This window comes from Meriones unguiculatus, chromosome 15 (genome assembly GCF_030254825.1).
Source record: "Meriones unguiculatus strain TT.TT164.6M chromosome 15, Bangor_MerUng_6.1, whole genome shotgun sequence".
Classification (NCBI taxonomy): domain Eukaryota; kingdom Metazoa; phylum Chordata; class Mammalia; order Rodentia; family Muridae; genus Meriones; species Meriones unguiculatus.
The window spans coordinates 43,043,090-43,058,416 of NC_083362.1; the positions used below are offsets into that span (position 1 = coordinate 43,043,090).

The following is a 15,327-nucleotide window of genomic DNA, read 5'->3' on the forward strand; positions in this document are numbered from 1 at the left end:
TAAAGAAGGAGTTTTACAGTCTCATGGTTCCTTCACCTCGGATAAATAGGTAATGTCCTTGGTAGCACACATGATAAATGGAGACTTCCTTGAGTGCTAGAAAACTGATTAAGAACCAGCACCTTCCCACTACAAGGTCATACAAGAGGCACTATGTTCTGTCAATATGTGGTCATACACCAACACTATATTGATCAGAGCTTTCATCTAACCATTGATATGTGAAAAAGAAAAAAAGCTGATGGAAAAACACCCTTTGCTACAAGGGAAGAGGCAAGGATTAAATCGCTCTTGCCTATCTTTAGGATTTCCTTGGCCTTTGTTCATGTTTAATCGTTCTAAAAATTTCAAAACTAATTTCTTATATACCACAAAGTGTCTATAAATGAGTATAAACTGATTCAATCTTTTATCCTCTTAGTCACCACCCAGCAACTGGTGACAAAGAAGGGAAAACTTGAGAACAACGTTCAAATTAATTTCTGATGCTGAGTAGGAGTCATGTTGTGTAGCCTGACATCGCCCAGCCAGTGGGAGCTGGGAAAAGATAACAATTCAAGCCTTATGCACCATGAGGATGGACTGCTTTCCTGTGGAAAAACTGAAATCTGAGTGATGTGGAAATGAAGCTAGTGACACTTGATATTTGGTAGAAGTGATGGTGACCCCATTTACTGAGGAAATTGCCTTTGGTTCACAGGCAGTTTATGTCAATTAAGATGTATGAAGTCATCACGTCACGAAATAACCAGCACTCAGAAGTACTCACCCTCCTGCAGCAGCAGCGTGAAGGCACGTTCTTCCAAACGTATCTGGGGTGTCTATTTCAAAGCCTGCAGACAGCACGTGCTCATTACTAAACAAGGACACTATGCTATACTTTTGTCCTAGTTAAACCACAAGAAACATTGCAGAGACAGAAAAATCAGTTAGTAGGAAAACCAGAAGGCAAGCAATTGTAGTCAGAAAGAGGTTGTCATGGAAACAAATGGTAACTGCTCAAGCTTGGCAATTTTATAGGAAGCACCACGAAGTCAAGAAGGATTTATTTTTTTGCATTCAGCCCTCGGTGAACTGCAGCCCCGTTTTTCAATCCCAGGATAGAAATTTATGAAACCAATTTGAGATAAGTAGGCCAATGGACAGGCAAACAGAACATACGAGAAACATGGAAGGCAGAGGAGTAATCCTAACAGGCAGGGGTAGAAATTCCTTTAAGGGTATCCCAACCTTCCCGGGGGTCAATGGCGTGGAAAACATGCTTTCAAGCAGGGATTATTTTTTTAAGCATGCCAAAAGCAGTGAAAACTGAATCCACCATAGGTAAAGTACTTAGAGGAAGAAATACGCCTCTCAGGTAGCTAATGATTTAATTCATAAACAATCTTCGCCCTGCAGGCTTCTACCACTTTGGAAAGCCCAGGAACTTCTTAAGATAAGGAGTTGGGCAGAAGCAGAGATAAGAAAGACTGGCAAAGCTGGAAAACAGAGAGGATCTCTGGTTCCAGACAGCCCCACATTAAAAATAGAAAAATTAAACCTTCTTGGAAGTGGGTCTGCCTTGATAATGTTTAGATGCACATGGAGTTGGACAATAACATGATATTTTCTACCACTGAAATGTTGAAGATTGGGTCATTTTCTTTTGTTGAAAAATATTAAATATTAAGTCATCAATTTAAACCTCAAAGATTTTTTTTTTCTTCTATGACTTAAGGTTCCCCTCTGTAAGCTCTGGCTGCTCCTCCCACCCAACTCTAGACCACTGAAAAAGGACTGTCATTTGACACAGAAACGCTGGCATCCAGACAGCGTTGACTTCAGGGACTGCCCGGAGCTGTCTCTTGCAGGCAGGCTATGGAACCACCTCACTCTGCCAAGGTAAGGCAATGGCCAAGCACAGCCAGCCGCTGAGCTCACACACCTAAAGCCATCTGGCTCACAGACAGGACACACGAGGCCTGATTGCTGGCGTGGATTCACTTACCGGATAGTAACAACTTCCTGCAGCAGTCAGAGTGGGCATTTAGGGCAGCTAAATGGAGGGGAAACATGCTATGGATTCCACACCTGAGGAGAACAACAACCACTCACGGTCAGAGATCCCAAAATGCACAGCACAATCACCCCGCTGCCAGTCCTTGGCTGGAGACGCCTACAAGGATCCCTGAAGGAATTTTGTCATTTTTCCATCCAGTAAGGAATTACACAGCCATTTTCTGCCTTAAAATAAGATGACCTGGTCCTAAAGCAATTAAAAGCCCATAACCACAGGGATGTGTGTATGTGTATCTGTGTACATATATACTGCATGCATGTGTAAGTAGACACAGATTTAATAAAAGAATCTCCTTCATATGAAGAGTTAAACTTGTATTACCCTATTGTTTCTTTTGGCTTAGCTGTTAGACATCTTGTTTATTCATCCATTCATTCCCTTGCTCACTTATGTGCTCAACATTTTGTGAACCTAAGATACCATGCTTAGTGCCAGAGCTAATAGTGCTGAGCGAGAGAACCCTCAAGTGGGGACAGCAACCTGTTTTATTCCTTGATTCAGTAAGTATTTACTGTTGGCCTAATACACACCCATGTTTTGCTAATAGCTGCTGTATTATTAAAAATAAACTTAGATAAAAGTAGCTATTTGCCTTTTGTTTGGCAAAAGCCTATCTTCCTAATGGACTATGCCGGTGTGCACTAACCCACATCACTCTACCAGCCCCTAGACACAGGAGCAGTAAACACTGAGCGCAGATTTCATAAACCTAGCATGCTTTGCCCTAAAAAGTATTCCAAAAACAATCTAGAGAAGGCTTTAAGCCTGACTTGAGAGCCCATCCTCAGGACCCTCCTGGAAGGGTGGGAAGCCAAGTGGTGCTCCTCTGAGCCCCTCCCCCCACCTTTCTCTGCCCAAGACCTAAAGCCGTGAGCTGAACTTACTTCGTAGGCAACAGCATCATCTGCGGCTGCTGTGTACCCATAACATTTCGTGTAACCTCTCACTTAAATCAAGTAATACACTTACAGTTTTTCAGTCCTTCACACTAGCCCTGCAGCATTAACTACCCAAGTTGATTCTCAGACACAAGGTGGTCCATTTTCAGATTTCATGCCTCATAAAGAGACACCCATCATTTGAATTTGTTAGACTTGGGTTATAAATACTGTATTTTTCTATCCCAAGAGTTATCACTTATTAAGTGTGTGAATGTACGAAAGTAAATGCATAGCCACAAATAGTTCAGTCTTTGGTGTTTTGCAAAATGAAAGTGTCAGCAATGAGCCTCACTTTCTGGTTTCTGTTGGTTGGTGTTTTTTTCAATTTTCTGTTAGTTTTCCTTTCTATTATATGGAGATCTCTGGCCCAGGGTAGACAATAGCTGGCATCCATCAAGAGATGCAATTTTCCAGTCTTCCGGGCAACATCATGTGGAGGAGAGCTGCTTGTAATCTCCTCTCTCATCACTTATCCACCCCCCATTACAAGATCCTAAAAAACAATTGCATAAATGATCATCTTGATGTTCATGGAAAGTAGGAGTCAGAGGAGGGGAGGAGGTTTCCTGTTTATGCTACTATTTATATCATTTGCATTTGCTTTAATAGAAACACTATTTTTTTAAGAGTACGTTATGATATGACCCTAACTAATGAAATTTACTAATGGGATTAGCAAGCAATAATTTGATTTGTTTGAGGAGGGTTAAGGCAAAAATACATGATTAAATATTTTTAGACTTTTAGAAGAGAATGTAAAGAGGGCATAGAATATATAAAAAGTACAGAATAACTTCTATGATATTTTTATTTCTAAAGAGATGCGTCTGAATCAAGACTGCATTTCTCACAATTTCCTGAATGAACCTAATTTTTAAACTATATACATTCATATATATTTATATATATGTGTATAGATACACAATAAATTTTATAAAGACAAATAATATATATACATGTATATACACATAAATATATTACCAATATATTATAAAGGTAATATTTATATACATGTGTGTATACATGGCACATATCTTATAATTCTAAATGTGCATAGGCATATACACCTATATGTGCATGTAAAGAATATATTTTATGACAAATATATTTTATATACAACAGAGCAAGCATGAATTAGAATGAATTAGAGAAATATTACCAGCATCTCTAAGAAACTAGATAAAACAGAAAGCAATAGTTTAACAGTTGCATAATATATTCTATAAACCTTATTACCAATACTCTTATCAATCTTTTCACTTTCAGTAATTTATCAATCTACATTAACTATTTTCTTTTTTCACCGCTACTTAGAAAGAAAAGAGATAAAACTACTCTAGTTTAAAGTGCCTAGCAAAAATTCTGCTTATTTACATTATGTTTTATTCTGCACTTAGTAAAGAGTCATTTCTGTGCAGGGTTTGAAGATATCAGTATAGGTATCACTATTATTGGCATTTCAACTTGAATATGACACTGGTTCAAACAGTCAAATTATATGTCAAGGAAAAGGGCATGATTCAGAATCTCTGAATCATGTAGAAAGGATTAAACATTTGAAATAGAACTATCTTTTATTGTAATAAAGGCTCATAAAGGAAGGATTTTGAAACCTTTAGTAGGAAAATCCAGACTTGGCTGCCATAGTTTTAGGTCTCACTCTTGCTTCAGGTATACATCAAGGAGCATTGAGAATAAAAATGTCAAATAACCCTGAAGTTAACAATACATCAGTTACAGAAAAGAGGAGACCAATTCCAGCTAAATTGTTGCATTTATTTGACAAGTCATAAAATTAATGGAAGCCATTTGTATTTAGCCATTTCTACTTTAATAGTTAGCTGGCATCCGCTACTAAGCTATTCCAAAATAAATGAGGTCTGAAAGATGTTTTTGTGCCATGCTACCAGAGGTGAAAGGGCTGTTGGATCAGAAAAATATTGGGGTCTTTTCAATTTTCCTCTTGGTATCAGGGGACAAGTCTGCTCCTTCCTATACTCAGGATATTGTAGGACTGTCCCTTTACTCTCCGTGGTAAAGAATACCATTTAGAGTGATGCAGTCAGGAACTCTGAATGTCAGTTTCGCTACTTGCTAAGTACTTGGAGCTGGGCAAGTGGATAATGGTTCCATTACTAAGAACTTAAAGATCTTTACAGTGTCTGCATCACAGAGTAATTAGAAGCACTCCCTGGGCTAATGCACACAAAGCTTGAAATGGAAGAGCTGGCACACAGCTACCCGTGTGACTGGCATTAGCTTCCCTGGAGGCTGGAGGTCATCGGCCGTGCTCAGGATGCCGACGATGGCGAAGGCGAACCTCGACCACCTAGCGCTCTCCGCTTCCTTCTCTCTAAGTCCTCGTTCACAGCTCTCGGGGTGAGCGACGTTGGTTTAACTTGCCCACTGAGTAGGCAAGAGACATTTCCTAACTTACAATGGAACGATTTTATGATTATTTCACCTGAATTGTTCTCAATCTTTTTTTTTTAAACAAAACTTCTAAGGAATGGAATCTACGTCACTGTAGCTACTGCTGCAGGCACTTGGGAATAGCTGATGACAGAAGACTGGTTCCTGCCTTCTGCAGCCTACATAAACCTTCAGCGGCTAGAGCAGTCTGGGTACTCTAACATGGCTACCAAGGTTTCTCCTGGGTGGCCACTGTCCAGTCCACAGGGATTCCAGATTCTCAGTGAACGTCTTTGCCTCCCTCCTGAGAGCCGAGCTCTACCCTGACCCCTGAACTTTGCACATTCAGGTTTCTCTGATTCTCCATCTTTCCCGCTGCCTCTTGTAATGTTTCTTAAACTTGTTAATGCATGCCTGTGCACCACTGCAAATACTCTTGGGCTCTAAGAAGTCTTCTAGGAGAATCTTGTCTTGTTAATAATATTATAACAATAGATTAAAAACTACTCTAGTTTAAAGTATATGCCAAACCTCAGAGTTGGCATTTGCACTTCAGCGTACCTTGTGTTTGTGTAGCATAGTTTGGTTATAGGTTGTCATAGAGCACTGGGAGAGACATAAATCGGCTCTACTATACCTATATCTCAGCCTGGGGAGAGATGAGGACACTGAGAGCTTTGTACAAACAAAAGATGGCATAGTAGTTAGAATAAGGCCATTGTTCTGGGTACTGAGCTCATTGCTCTTCCACATTGCTAAGACCACTGCAAGGCTTTCCCTCTTGCAATACACACGGAACCCTGAGTCAGCCACCTCAGTTCCACAGAGATGGTGGCTTCACATTGTACTACCTGAGTCACTGCCATATGAGTTATCACACTGGCAATGCTGGTATGCTGGAGCTCCAGACCCAAATGGCCAAGGGCAGGGTCTCCGTCCTGCCCCTCACTATCTCTGTGACCTTGTCTGCTGGGGCTAACCACAAAGCACTTACTCTATGGGAGTGTCATAATGGTTGTTAGCCTTTAGAGTGGTGCCTAGGCTAAGTATGCACTGAGAGGTGTTTGCTTCCACACTGCTGAGCACTTTCCATAAATGTTAATGTCTATGTGCATATGTTTTACAGTCTTTAAAACCTTCACTGATATGGTAATGTCCAAAGTCCAAGAAGTTAGAAGCTGGAGTAATGCTGATTATTCAACTAACAATAACAAAAATGAGTCTACAGTGAGCTCCTGAAACTCTCTCACTACCATGACCTAATTAGCAGATGCTCATCTCAGTCTTGGTTGACACACACACACACACACACACACACACACACCATGTTTCTTCCCAGAGGCCAGTCCTGGCCTTACAAGACAGGATTCCATATTCCTGATATGAGTTCTTGTAGCCCAGTGGCAGTGTTACTTGCTCTGGTGGCATGTAAGATCATCATTGTTCATTCAATCTGGCCCCACATAGGTTATATGTTTCTTGAGAGCAGGCACCTATATGATCCCAGAGCCTGGCACAGTGGGTGACAACTAACAGGCACTTAAAAATAAGCAACAATGAAGTGTCGCAGTCTGTCATGTGAGTAGCCATGGGAACGAATTCTGCAGTGATGGATGCAGAAAGAACCATGAACATAATCTGTGAGGTGGAAGGCTTGACTAAAAGCGGATTCCTTTCCTTATGCAAAGAGGCGTGCACAGCCAGCACTGGTCACCATCCTTCCCCTCCTCCGCAGGTCCTCAGCCTCATCCTTAGCCTATGACCTCATCTTTTCTTCCCACGACACTTGGAAGAGGCTGCCAAGTGTTTGTACCCTGGACAGCCTCCAGTCGTGGGGATGGCTATCAGAGGATCTTTCTTACACACAAATGGGACTGTGAGACACAGCCCATCCTACACCCATTTATAATTCCTTAACAGCTTCCGAATGCCTCCAGACAGAAGCCAGTTCCTTGGCAGGACATGAGATCCTCCTAGATTCCCCTTCCGCCCTTCCTGCCTCATTTCTCCCAACCCCTCCACACGTGTCTGGCCACCTGGCCCCAGGGTATGCTTCAACAGGTTCATGTGTTTGTGTCCTTGTAAAGGAGAACCATTCCTCAAGAAAGGTCTTTCTTGTTTCTGCCTCTTTCAGTTCCCAAATGCATCCAGATGTTTGTCCATGTGTTCTTCTGCTGGAATGCTAGGTCTTCTGGGAGATCCAGAGGGCAAGTTTCCGCAACTGTTTTAAGAGCCAGCTGCAGAGCACCATGGTAGCAAGCATAAGGCGGCAACCATTTGCTCCTCTGTGACTTCCACCATCATCAGGCCAGCACCAGGAGGTCGGTGGAATCTAGCTCAACTCAACAATTAATGAAGGTAAACCACTGTAACTACCAAGCTATTTGTTCCTTAAAACGCACTTCAAACACCTGACCCTTGGGAAATTTGACAGAGAATGTGGCCCCATCATAGCTACCATGAACTATCTTAATTTTGGTTTATTCTTCACTAAGATTTTCAGTTATAATATACACATTTGACAAATACAGAATTCTTAATGTATGCTTTCCCTCCTATAAATTCAGTTATGGCTACCCACAGCCTCTGTGATCAAGGCTAACTTCCGCATTTAAGCATTTAAGGTACTCTTGAGTTTGTCTCTATTACATATTAATAGGTAATAATAGTTAACATTTATTGATAGCTTACTGAGTATTGTGTACTGTTGAGAGAGCCTTTTATAGAGACTATCATTTTAATAAGCTTTACTGGTGTGTTTAAATAGCTTGTACTCATTCAGATCTTACCAGCGAGCTTTCCTGGTAATTAAGTCATTTAATCTTCCCAACAAACTTAGAGATGGATACCATTATCATTTCTATTTTTCAAGGCACAGAGGAATTGCACAGCAGGCTCAAAATCGCACAGTTCTAAAGTGAAGTAGGTAGCAATGGAGCCCAGCCCTGCCCAGCAAACCTGGGTTTCCAAGCACCATACACTGCCACTGGGCAGACAGCAGCTCCCTGGCATCTCAGTCAATGGAGTCTCTGTGGTCAATGGAGTCTGGGAGTCACTTCCTTGCAAAGGTATGGCTCTACATCTCTGCTGTTCTCCTCCCATAAGCTGCTAGCATCCCCTGCTCTGCTCTGCTCAGACCCTCCTCCGGGGCCCCTCATACTCTCTGCCTACATCCATACTCCCCCTACTAAACACACACATCCCCACCCATACCACACCCCCAGACCTGCCCAAGACTCATCCTCCTGAAGCCTTTTCAAAAACTTCCACCACCGCCTTTGAGTTTTCACTTTCCTGTTGACTCTGACAACATAGACAGCATTTTGCCATGGAAGGCCTGGCTTTTCAGAACTCTGATTGGCTGTCTTTAATGGTTCTTTGTTCTAAGTGGGATTTAAGGCCAATAAACGTATGAGTTCCTTGAAGATGCCAGGCAGTAATTGCTCGTGAAACCTTCTAAGAACTCAGCCCCACACACAGAGAAATGCTTTTGGTATTTTTGAGGAAATAAGTGCAAAATAATTCATGTGGTAGATAGACTCAATTATACCCTACAATTCTATTTTTAAAACTGAGCAAAAACTCTGAGTAAATTTGAATTTGCCTGGTTATGTTTCCTGTTTACCAATGGAGGCTGAAACAAACAAAGAGACACTAGAAAGCAAAGCTGAAAATAAAGTCATGGCTTTCTCAGCTAAACCCAGCAAAACAGACCTCATTCTGATGCAGCTGAAACCAAATGGTTCCTCCTTGGCTCTGCCAGATGTAATCTGCACTTAGCATAATGGCACAGATCCACCTTACTCCGGACAAATGGGAGCCTTTCGCTGCACAACAGCCTCCCTTGGCAGCGTCCCCACACGTGGCACTTAGACCATTGCCTTTTCCCTGTGACCTACTTGGCTGTGTCGGCTCCGCTAGTTATTAGGGTGTTGATCAGGAGCTCGTGACCGTATCTTGCAGCCACATGCAGGGGGGTGTTGCCATCCTTATCCACACAGTCAATTTCGCCTCCTGAAAGAGATTTTAACACAGCATCAAGCAAGGCTTCACTTCAGGTTGTTTTGGGTACCACATCCCGCCAGCCCCTTGAGAGCACCCAATATTGATTTCCTTTCTACTCCAGCGTGCCTCTCTGCTCTACAGCATAAAAATGGCTGTTACGGGGATGACTCCCTACCTGAAACTGTAGCAGCTGCCATCTCTGCAGAAAGAGAGGTCTATCAGAAATGCTTCGGGAAAAGCTGTATTGTCTCAAGAACCTAAAACCTTCCAACTATATTCTGCTTCTAGCTGAACAATGCAGTCAAATTCCGTAAAATATAACTCTGGAGACATATGGAAATTACCTCAGAGAAACCAAATGAGACAGAGCAGTCAGGGAAAGATTTGTGTAGTGTGATGACCTAAGTTAAAATGTGGATGAGGAAAATGAGAAAAAGCATGAATTAAAAGCTGATGATGCCAGTATTTATTAAAAATATGACATCGGTTTCCTGTAATCCTTTCTTTCATATAACAGTTTCATTTTGCCTCACTTTATTTTGCCTTGTTTCCCCCTAACATTTTATTTCACGTTTCCCTTTCTAAAAGTGTATGTACAAATGTAATGTGTTTATTTAGTTATCTGAAGGAATGTTTAAAAATAGATTAGATATTGGGGCATTTCACTTGTATATATGTTTTTGTGGGTTTTTTTTAACTGAAAATATTCTCACACACAAATGCGTTGCCTTCTCTTACGGAAGAAAATGAATTTGGTATAATTTTGTGTAATACACAGTGCAGATGGCACTTTCTTCAACTGCCTTCCAAATGGATTTTACAGTTGTTTTCCTGTTTAAGTCTGGAATCGGAAGACGCCGACATCACCTCTTTCATACCTCTTCTACACTTTATTTCAAACCCCTCCTGCCGTTAATGCCTCCGGAAGCCAAGCCAAGTGGTGTAAGAGGTCCTAAATGTTGGTTTCCTTGTTAGTGTCACACTAAACATGTTGGCAGGGATACTCCGGGGCAGATGGGGACTTCCTCTGGCACCTCCCGCACGCACGCAGGTTTCCTCGTTCTTCTGCTGGGGGATGTGATACTGTATTATGGGCAGCGGGCACAGCTTCAAAGCGGAGAGATGGTGCTCTTGCTGATGGTTGCATAGCAATGCAAGGGCAGTCAACGGGACCTAACTACTAATTCTTTTTTTTTTTTAAATAAGGATGTAATAATGGGGATTTTCTTCTGTTTTATGCAGTTTACTTCAATAAGAAAGACATTTGAGTACTTAAGATTGCAACTGCCAAGGCATCCTATAGGCTGTGTGAATACACGATTTAATATGCCATTTTCAAACAAGACTCTCCCACCTGACTTCCCCCATGCAGTGAGCACTTTACGCAAAGGCCATCTGACTGCTGTGCCCTTGTACTAGTGCCTTGATGTAGAGCTGGTGCGTTTGATTCTGTTTTAAATTTTTAACTAGATTCAATTTAATGTGTTTTATTCGTATTAAAATATTTATACTTCACAAATCAAAATCATATTTTTTTTAAAAGCCTCATGCTTGGGAGACATCTCCGTTGGCATAGTGGTTGCCATGCAAGCATGAGGACCTAAATTGGTTCCCGGGACTTACGTTAAAAATCTGGGCACTGCGGCACACACTTGTAATCCCAGCACTTGTGAGACAAAGACAGGAAGTACCCTGGGGCTCACTGGCCAGCAACCAAGCCTAATTAGCAAGGTCCAGATCCCAGAGAGAGACCCTGCCTCAAAAAAAAAAAAAAAAAAAAAAAAAAAAAGCAAAGTAGATGGCTCTTGAGGAATGACACCCGTGGTTGACCTGTGGTCTGCATACACGCACACACACACACACACACTCTCTCTCTCTCTCTCTTCCCTTCCCATTCCCCTTATTACATCCTCATTGACTTCCCATAGTAACCACTCTCATTTGTTCTAGCGTGTGCTTTTTGTGTTCTGACAGTGTCTTTGGTGACTGTATCCCAGAACTCGAGTTGAGTCATCTCTTCTTGAGGATCACCTTAATATGATGCAGTCTTGTTGATGCTCCAGCCTGAATGAACTAGCTTAGCAGACTCACAGGCTATGGATTAGGCTGTAAGTAACACTTTACAATTACCAGGATCGCTGCACTGAAGAATCTCATATGGATGTGCACTGTTTGTATTTGCTAGGCAAACGGATGCATGTTTCTGTGGGGTTTTACCAGCTCTCTCCCTGCGGGTGCTGTGTTAGTTGCATGCTAGCCAGCACTGTGCGAGTGTGCCTCCTCTCCACAGACTCGGGATTTTGAATATCTGCCATCGGATGACTGAGAGCCAGCCTCCCAGTGGGGACTGCATTTGCATTTATCATATTATGAAGAAGCATCATCTGCTGTCTCAAGGGACATGTGTTTATCTTATCCTAAAGAAGCATTTTTCAGGGCTTTTGCCCATTGTTCTAAATCTGTGTATCTGTGTGTGGGCTTGTATTCCTTGATTTTCAAAAGCTGGTAAGACTTCTGGGGGTTGTGTATTTACCGGTAATATATGCTACAAATATTTTTCTTCTGCTCTTCCTTTGTCTTTGTTTTTTTATGGTATTTTCATTCAGTTAAAAAATAATACATAAGCCTTTTTATTTATTGAATTTGGTTTGTAAGCAGAAAGGCTTTGTTCACAGTCTGGTGACAAAGAAATTAACCCACTGTTTACTACACTGGAAAAATCTGTTGTTGAGATAGCTGACCCATTTGAAGTTTAGTTTAGTGGCTGTGATGTAAGTTATCTGAATAAATAAATGTTCCCCAAAGGCCTGAAGAATGAGTCTGAGGGAAAGGCTTGAACAGTTCATAAAGATAGAAACTCGATTAGTGGTTAACCAGGATCTGGGGAGGGAGAATGAAGAGAATGGGATGAGGTTCATTCTAGGAATGATAAGAATGTTCTAGAGTTACGTGGTGGTGATAGTTGTATAACCTTGAGAAAACGCTAAAATTCACTGAATCACATATGATCTCGATCTCAACTTAAATGCCCAGAGTGTTAGAGCACAGATGGGTCATTCTGAGGTGTTAGCTTTTGGTTATCCTATTCGGAAATAAATCTCTGCATCATTTTTGAGCTATCAGACCATGTTCATAGATAACAGGTATAGAGTAGATCTCAATGAATGCTTTGCCAAATAGTCACCGTCAGTCCCCTGTACTGAAAAAAGGAAGCCAAAAGTCACCAGTCAACAATGTCCCATCACCTTTGACCTGATTTACATTATTAGTTATATTAATATAGTAATATATTCATATTGTCATAAAATATACTAATTCTATAATATCTAGTACACACACCTAAACTGCATGCACACCTGTATCTGTCAAAATAAGAAATGCAAATATATGAATGAATGGCTTTGATCAAGCTATAATGATATACTTGTTCTAAATAATGAATATGATCAAATAAAATACAAAAACAAGAAAAGAGGACATTGTTCTGAAACATTTTCTTCAATTTTTGTGTGTGCATTTGTATGTTCATGTGAGCGGATCTGAATATGTCTGTGTGTATTTGTGTGTGTACATGTGTGTGCATCTGTGCATTTGTATGTGTGTGCATGTGTGGAGATTATATACGGGATTTAACGGTTGAGTTCATATAGTATAGAAATATCTGTATCTTGTGTTCTCTCTTAATGCTACATTATAAATACTTCCATGTGTATTTTTTCAAAATATAACTATAAATGGCTATATAATATCTGTAATTTGGAGCATTTACTTAACAAGTCCCCAGGCACTAGACATTAGAGGCTTTCCAGATTTTGGCTATTAAGATGAACAGAAGAGGAAGAGGGAGAAAACAGGGAACAGGAAAGGAGCCCCTACCACAGAGGGCCTCTAAAAGACTCTACCCAGCAGGGTATTAAAGCAGATGCTGAGACTCATATGCCCAAACTTTGGGCAAAGTGCAAGGAATTTTATGAAAGAAGGGGGAGATAGGAAGACCTGGAGAGGACAGGAGTGCCACAAGATGACCAACAGAGCCAAAATATCTTGGCACAGGGCTCTTTTCTGAGACTGATACTCCAACCAAGGACCATGCATGAAGATAACCTAGAATCCCTGAACAGATGTAGCCCATGACAGCTCAGTCTCTAAATGGGTTCCCTAGTAAGGGGAACAGGGACTGTCTATGGCATGAACTCAGTGGCTGGCTCTTTGATCACCTCCTTTTAATATGAGAGCAGCCTTACCAGGCTGCAGACGAAGACAATATAGCCAGTCCTGATGAGATCTGATAGGCTAGGGTCAGATGGAAGGGGAGAAGGACCTCCCACATCAGTGGACTGGGGATGGTGCATGGGAGGAAAAGAGGGAGGAAGGATGGGATTGGGAGGAGACAAGGGAAGGGGCTACAGCTGGGATACAAAATGAATAAACTGTAATTAATAAAGACATAAATTAATTTAAAAAAAGATGAACAGAAGAATAAACATCTTTCTGAAAACATTTCACACTGCAGCTCACTTCCTCCAGCAGTGCTGTTAGATGCAGAACTGCTGGTTCAAAAGAGGATCCAGGCAGTCCTGATGAGACTTGATAGGCTTGGGTCAGATGGCAGGGGAGGAGGACTTCCCCTTTCAGTGGACTAGGGGAAGAGAATAGGGGGGATGAGGAAGGGAGGGTGGGACTGGGAGGAGATAAGGGAGGGGGCTACAATCGCGTTATTAAATGAAGAAGTCGGAAAAAGAAAAGGCAGATACAGGCTCTGAGCAGCAGCAGAAGCACAGCTTTGGGAAAAGGCTGTGTCAGCTGACCTCCCTGTGAAGGGTCCTCAAGCATTACTACAGGGCCTTCCTGGATCTGTGAAAGAGCATGAACTTCCAGGCCTGGACCCACTGTCTTGTGATAAAAATATCAGCATGCCTCCCTCATACCTGCACATCTCTTCAGTCCAAGGAGCCAACAAATCCCACTTTTGCTCATCTCAGTCAACACATCACCAGGCTTGTTAATTTTTCAGGAGGTGATATTTTTTTACTGGACAAGTACATTGCTACAATATGGCAGTTGATAACAATCTTTGCAATAAAATAAAATTCTAAAATGTGTGGCCTTTGTGAAGGAGGCGAAAGCTTCAAAAACTGTGCCCATCACAGACAGCTCTGAGGTGCTCCCACTGTCTCAGAGACATCTGTGTCTAGATCTTCACCTGGAGAATCACCCTGCTGCTGACAAGTCTGTGCGTGCGCAGCTGACAACGCTGTTTACAAAGGGTAACTCCTCTTCCGCTGACCACGGCAGAGAAGTATCAATGGCAGCGAAGTATCAATGGCAGCCTCAATCCAAGCATTGCTCTTTATTCACATCCGTGTCTCTCTGTGGTATTCATTACCATTTTTAGAATGAGTTATTTAAACACACTATAGTCATTCTGGTAAATAACTATGTATCTTTCTATATATACACCTATACAGAGAGAGAAAATTATATATTCCAAAACTTATACCAAATTGCCAATAGCAATTCTGACTAGGGAGATCATTCAATGATTTCATTTTGGTTTGCAGTGAATGTTCAGTTATTTTGTAATAATAAAAATGATAAATATTGTGATCATGAAGAGACTAGAGATATCTCACTGTGACCTGATTTCAGAGGCTTCTATTTAGATCAATTCACTTTTATGACCTGAGAGTATTTTTGGCAGCCATTTGGCCTCCATGGTTAGCCCAGCACAGTCCAGGGTGTATGCATCTGTCAAAGGACCTGCGTTGTGGTCTGCCTGAAAAGTTCAGCCATGGAGCTGGTCTAGAGAAATGAGGAGGGAGATCCTAGACTTTTGAGGAGCCTTTCTTCCAAATAGCATTACATAGCCACACATCCTTCTGGGCTGAGAGCCACCAAAGGTTTCTGATG

General features: G+C 41.6%; 1 protein-coding gene across 6 annotated transcripts in view; it reads right to left on the bottom strand.

Moving 5' to 3' along the window:
- Positions 1–15,327, bottom strand: part of Ankrd44 (ankyrin repeat domain 44) — a 268,251-nt gene that overhangs the window by 78,817 nt on the left and 174,107 nt on the right. For 3 of the 6 annotated variants that reach the window (XM_060368368.1, XM_060368365.1, XM_060368369.1), the window contains exons 10-12: positions 9,312–9,426; positions 1,988–2,070; positions 770–833 (exon numbers count right to left, since the gene is read on the bottom strand). In XM_060368368.1, coding sequence (XP_060224351.1) covers positions 770–833; positions 1,988–2,070; positions 9,312–9,426 — 262 coding nt within the window. Of the gene's footprint in view, positions 1–769; positions 888–1,987; positions 2,071–9,311; positions 9,427–15,327 lie in introns of all 6 variants that reach the window. The other 3 variants (XM_060368366.1, XM_060368364.1, XM_060368367.1) reach the window with 1 other exon arrangement.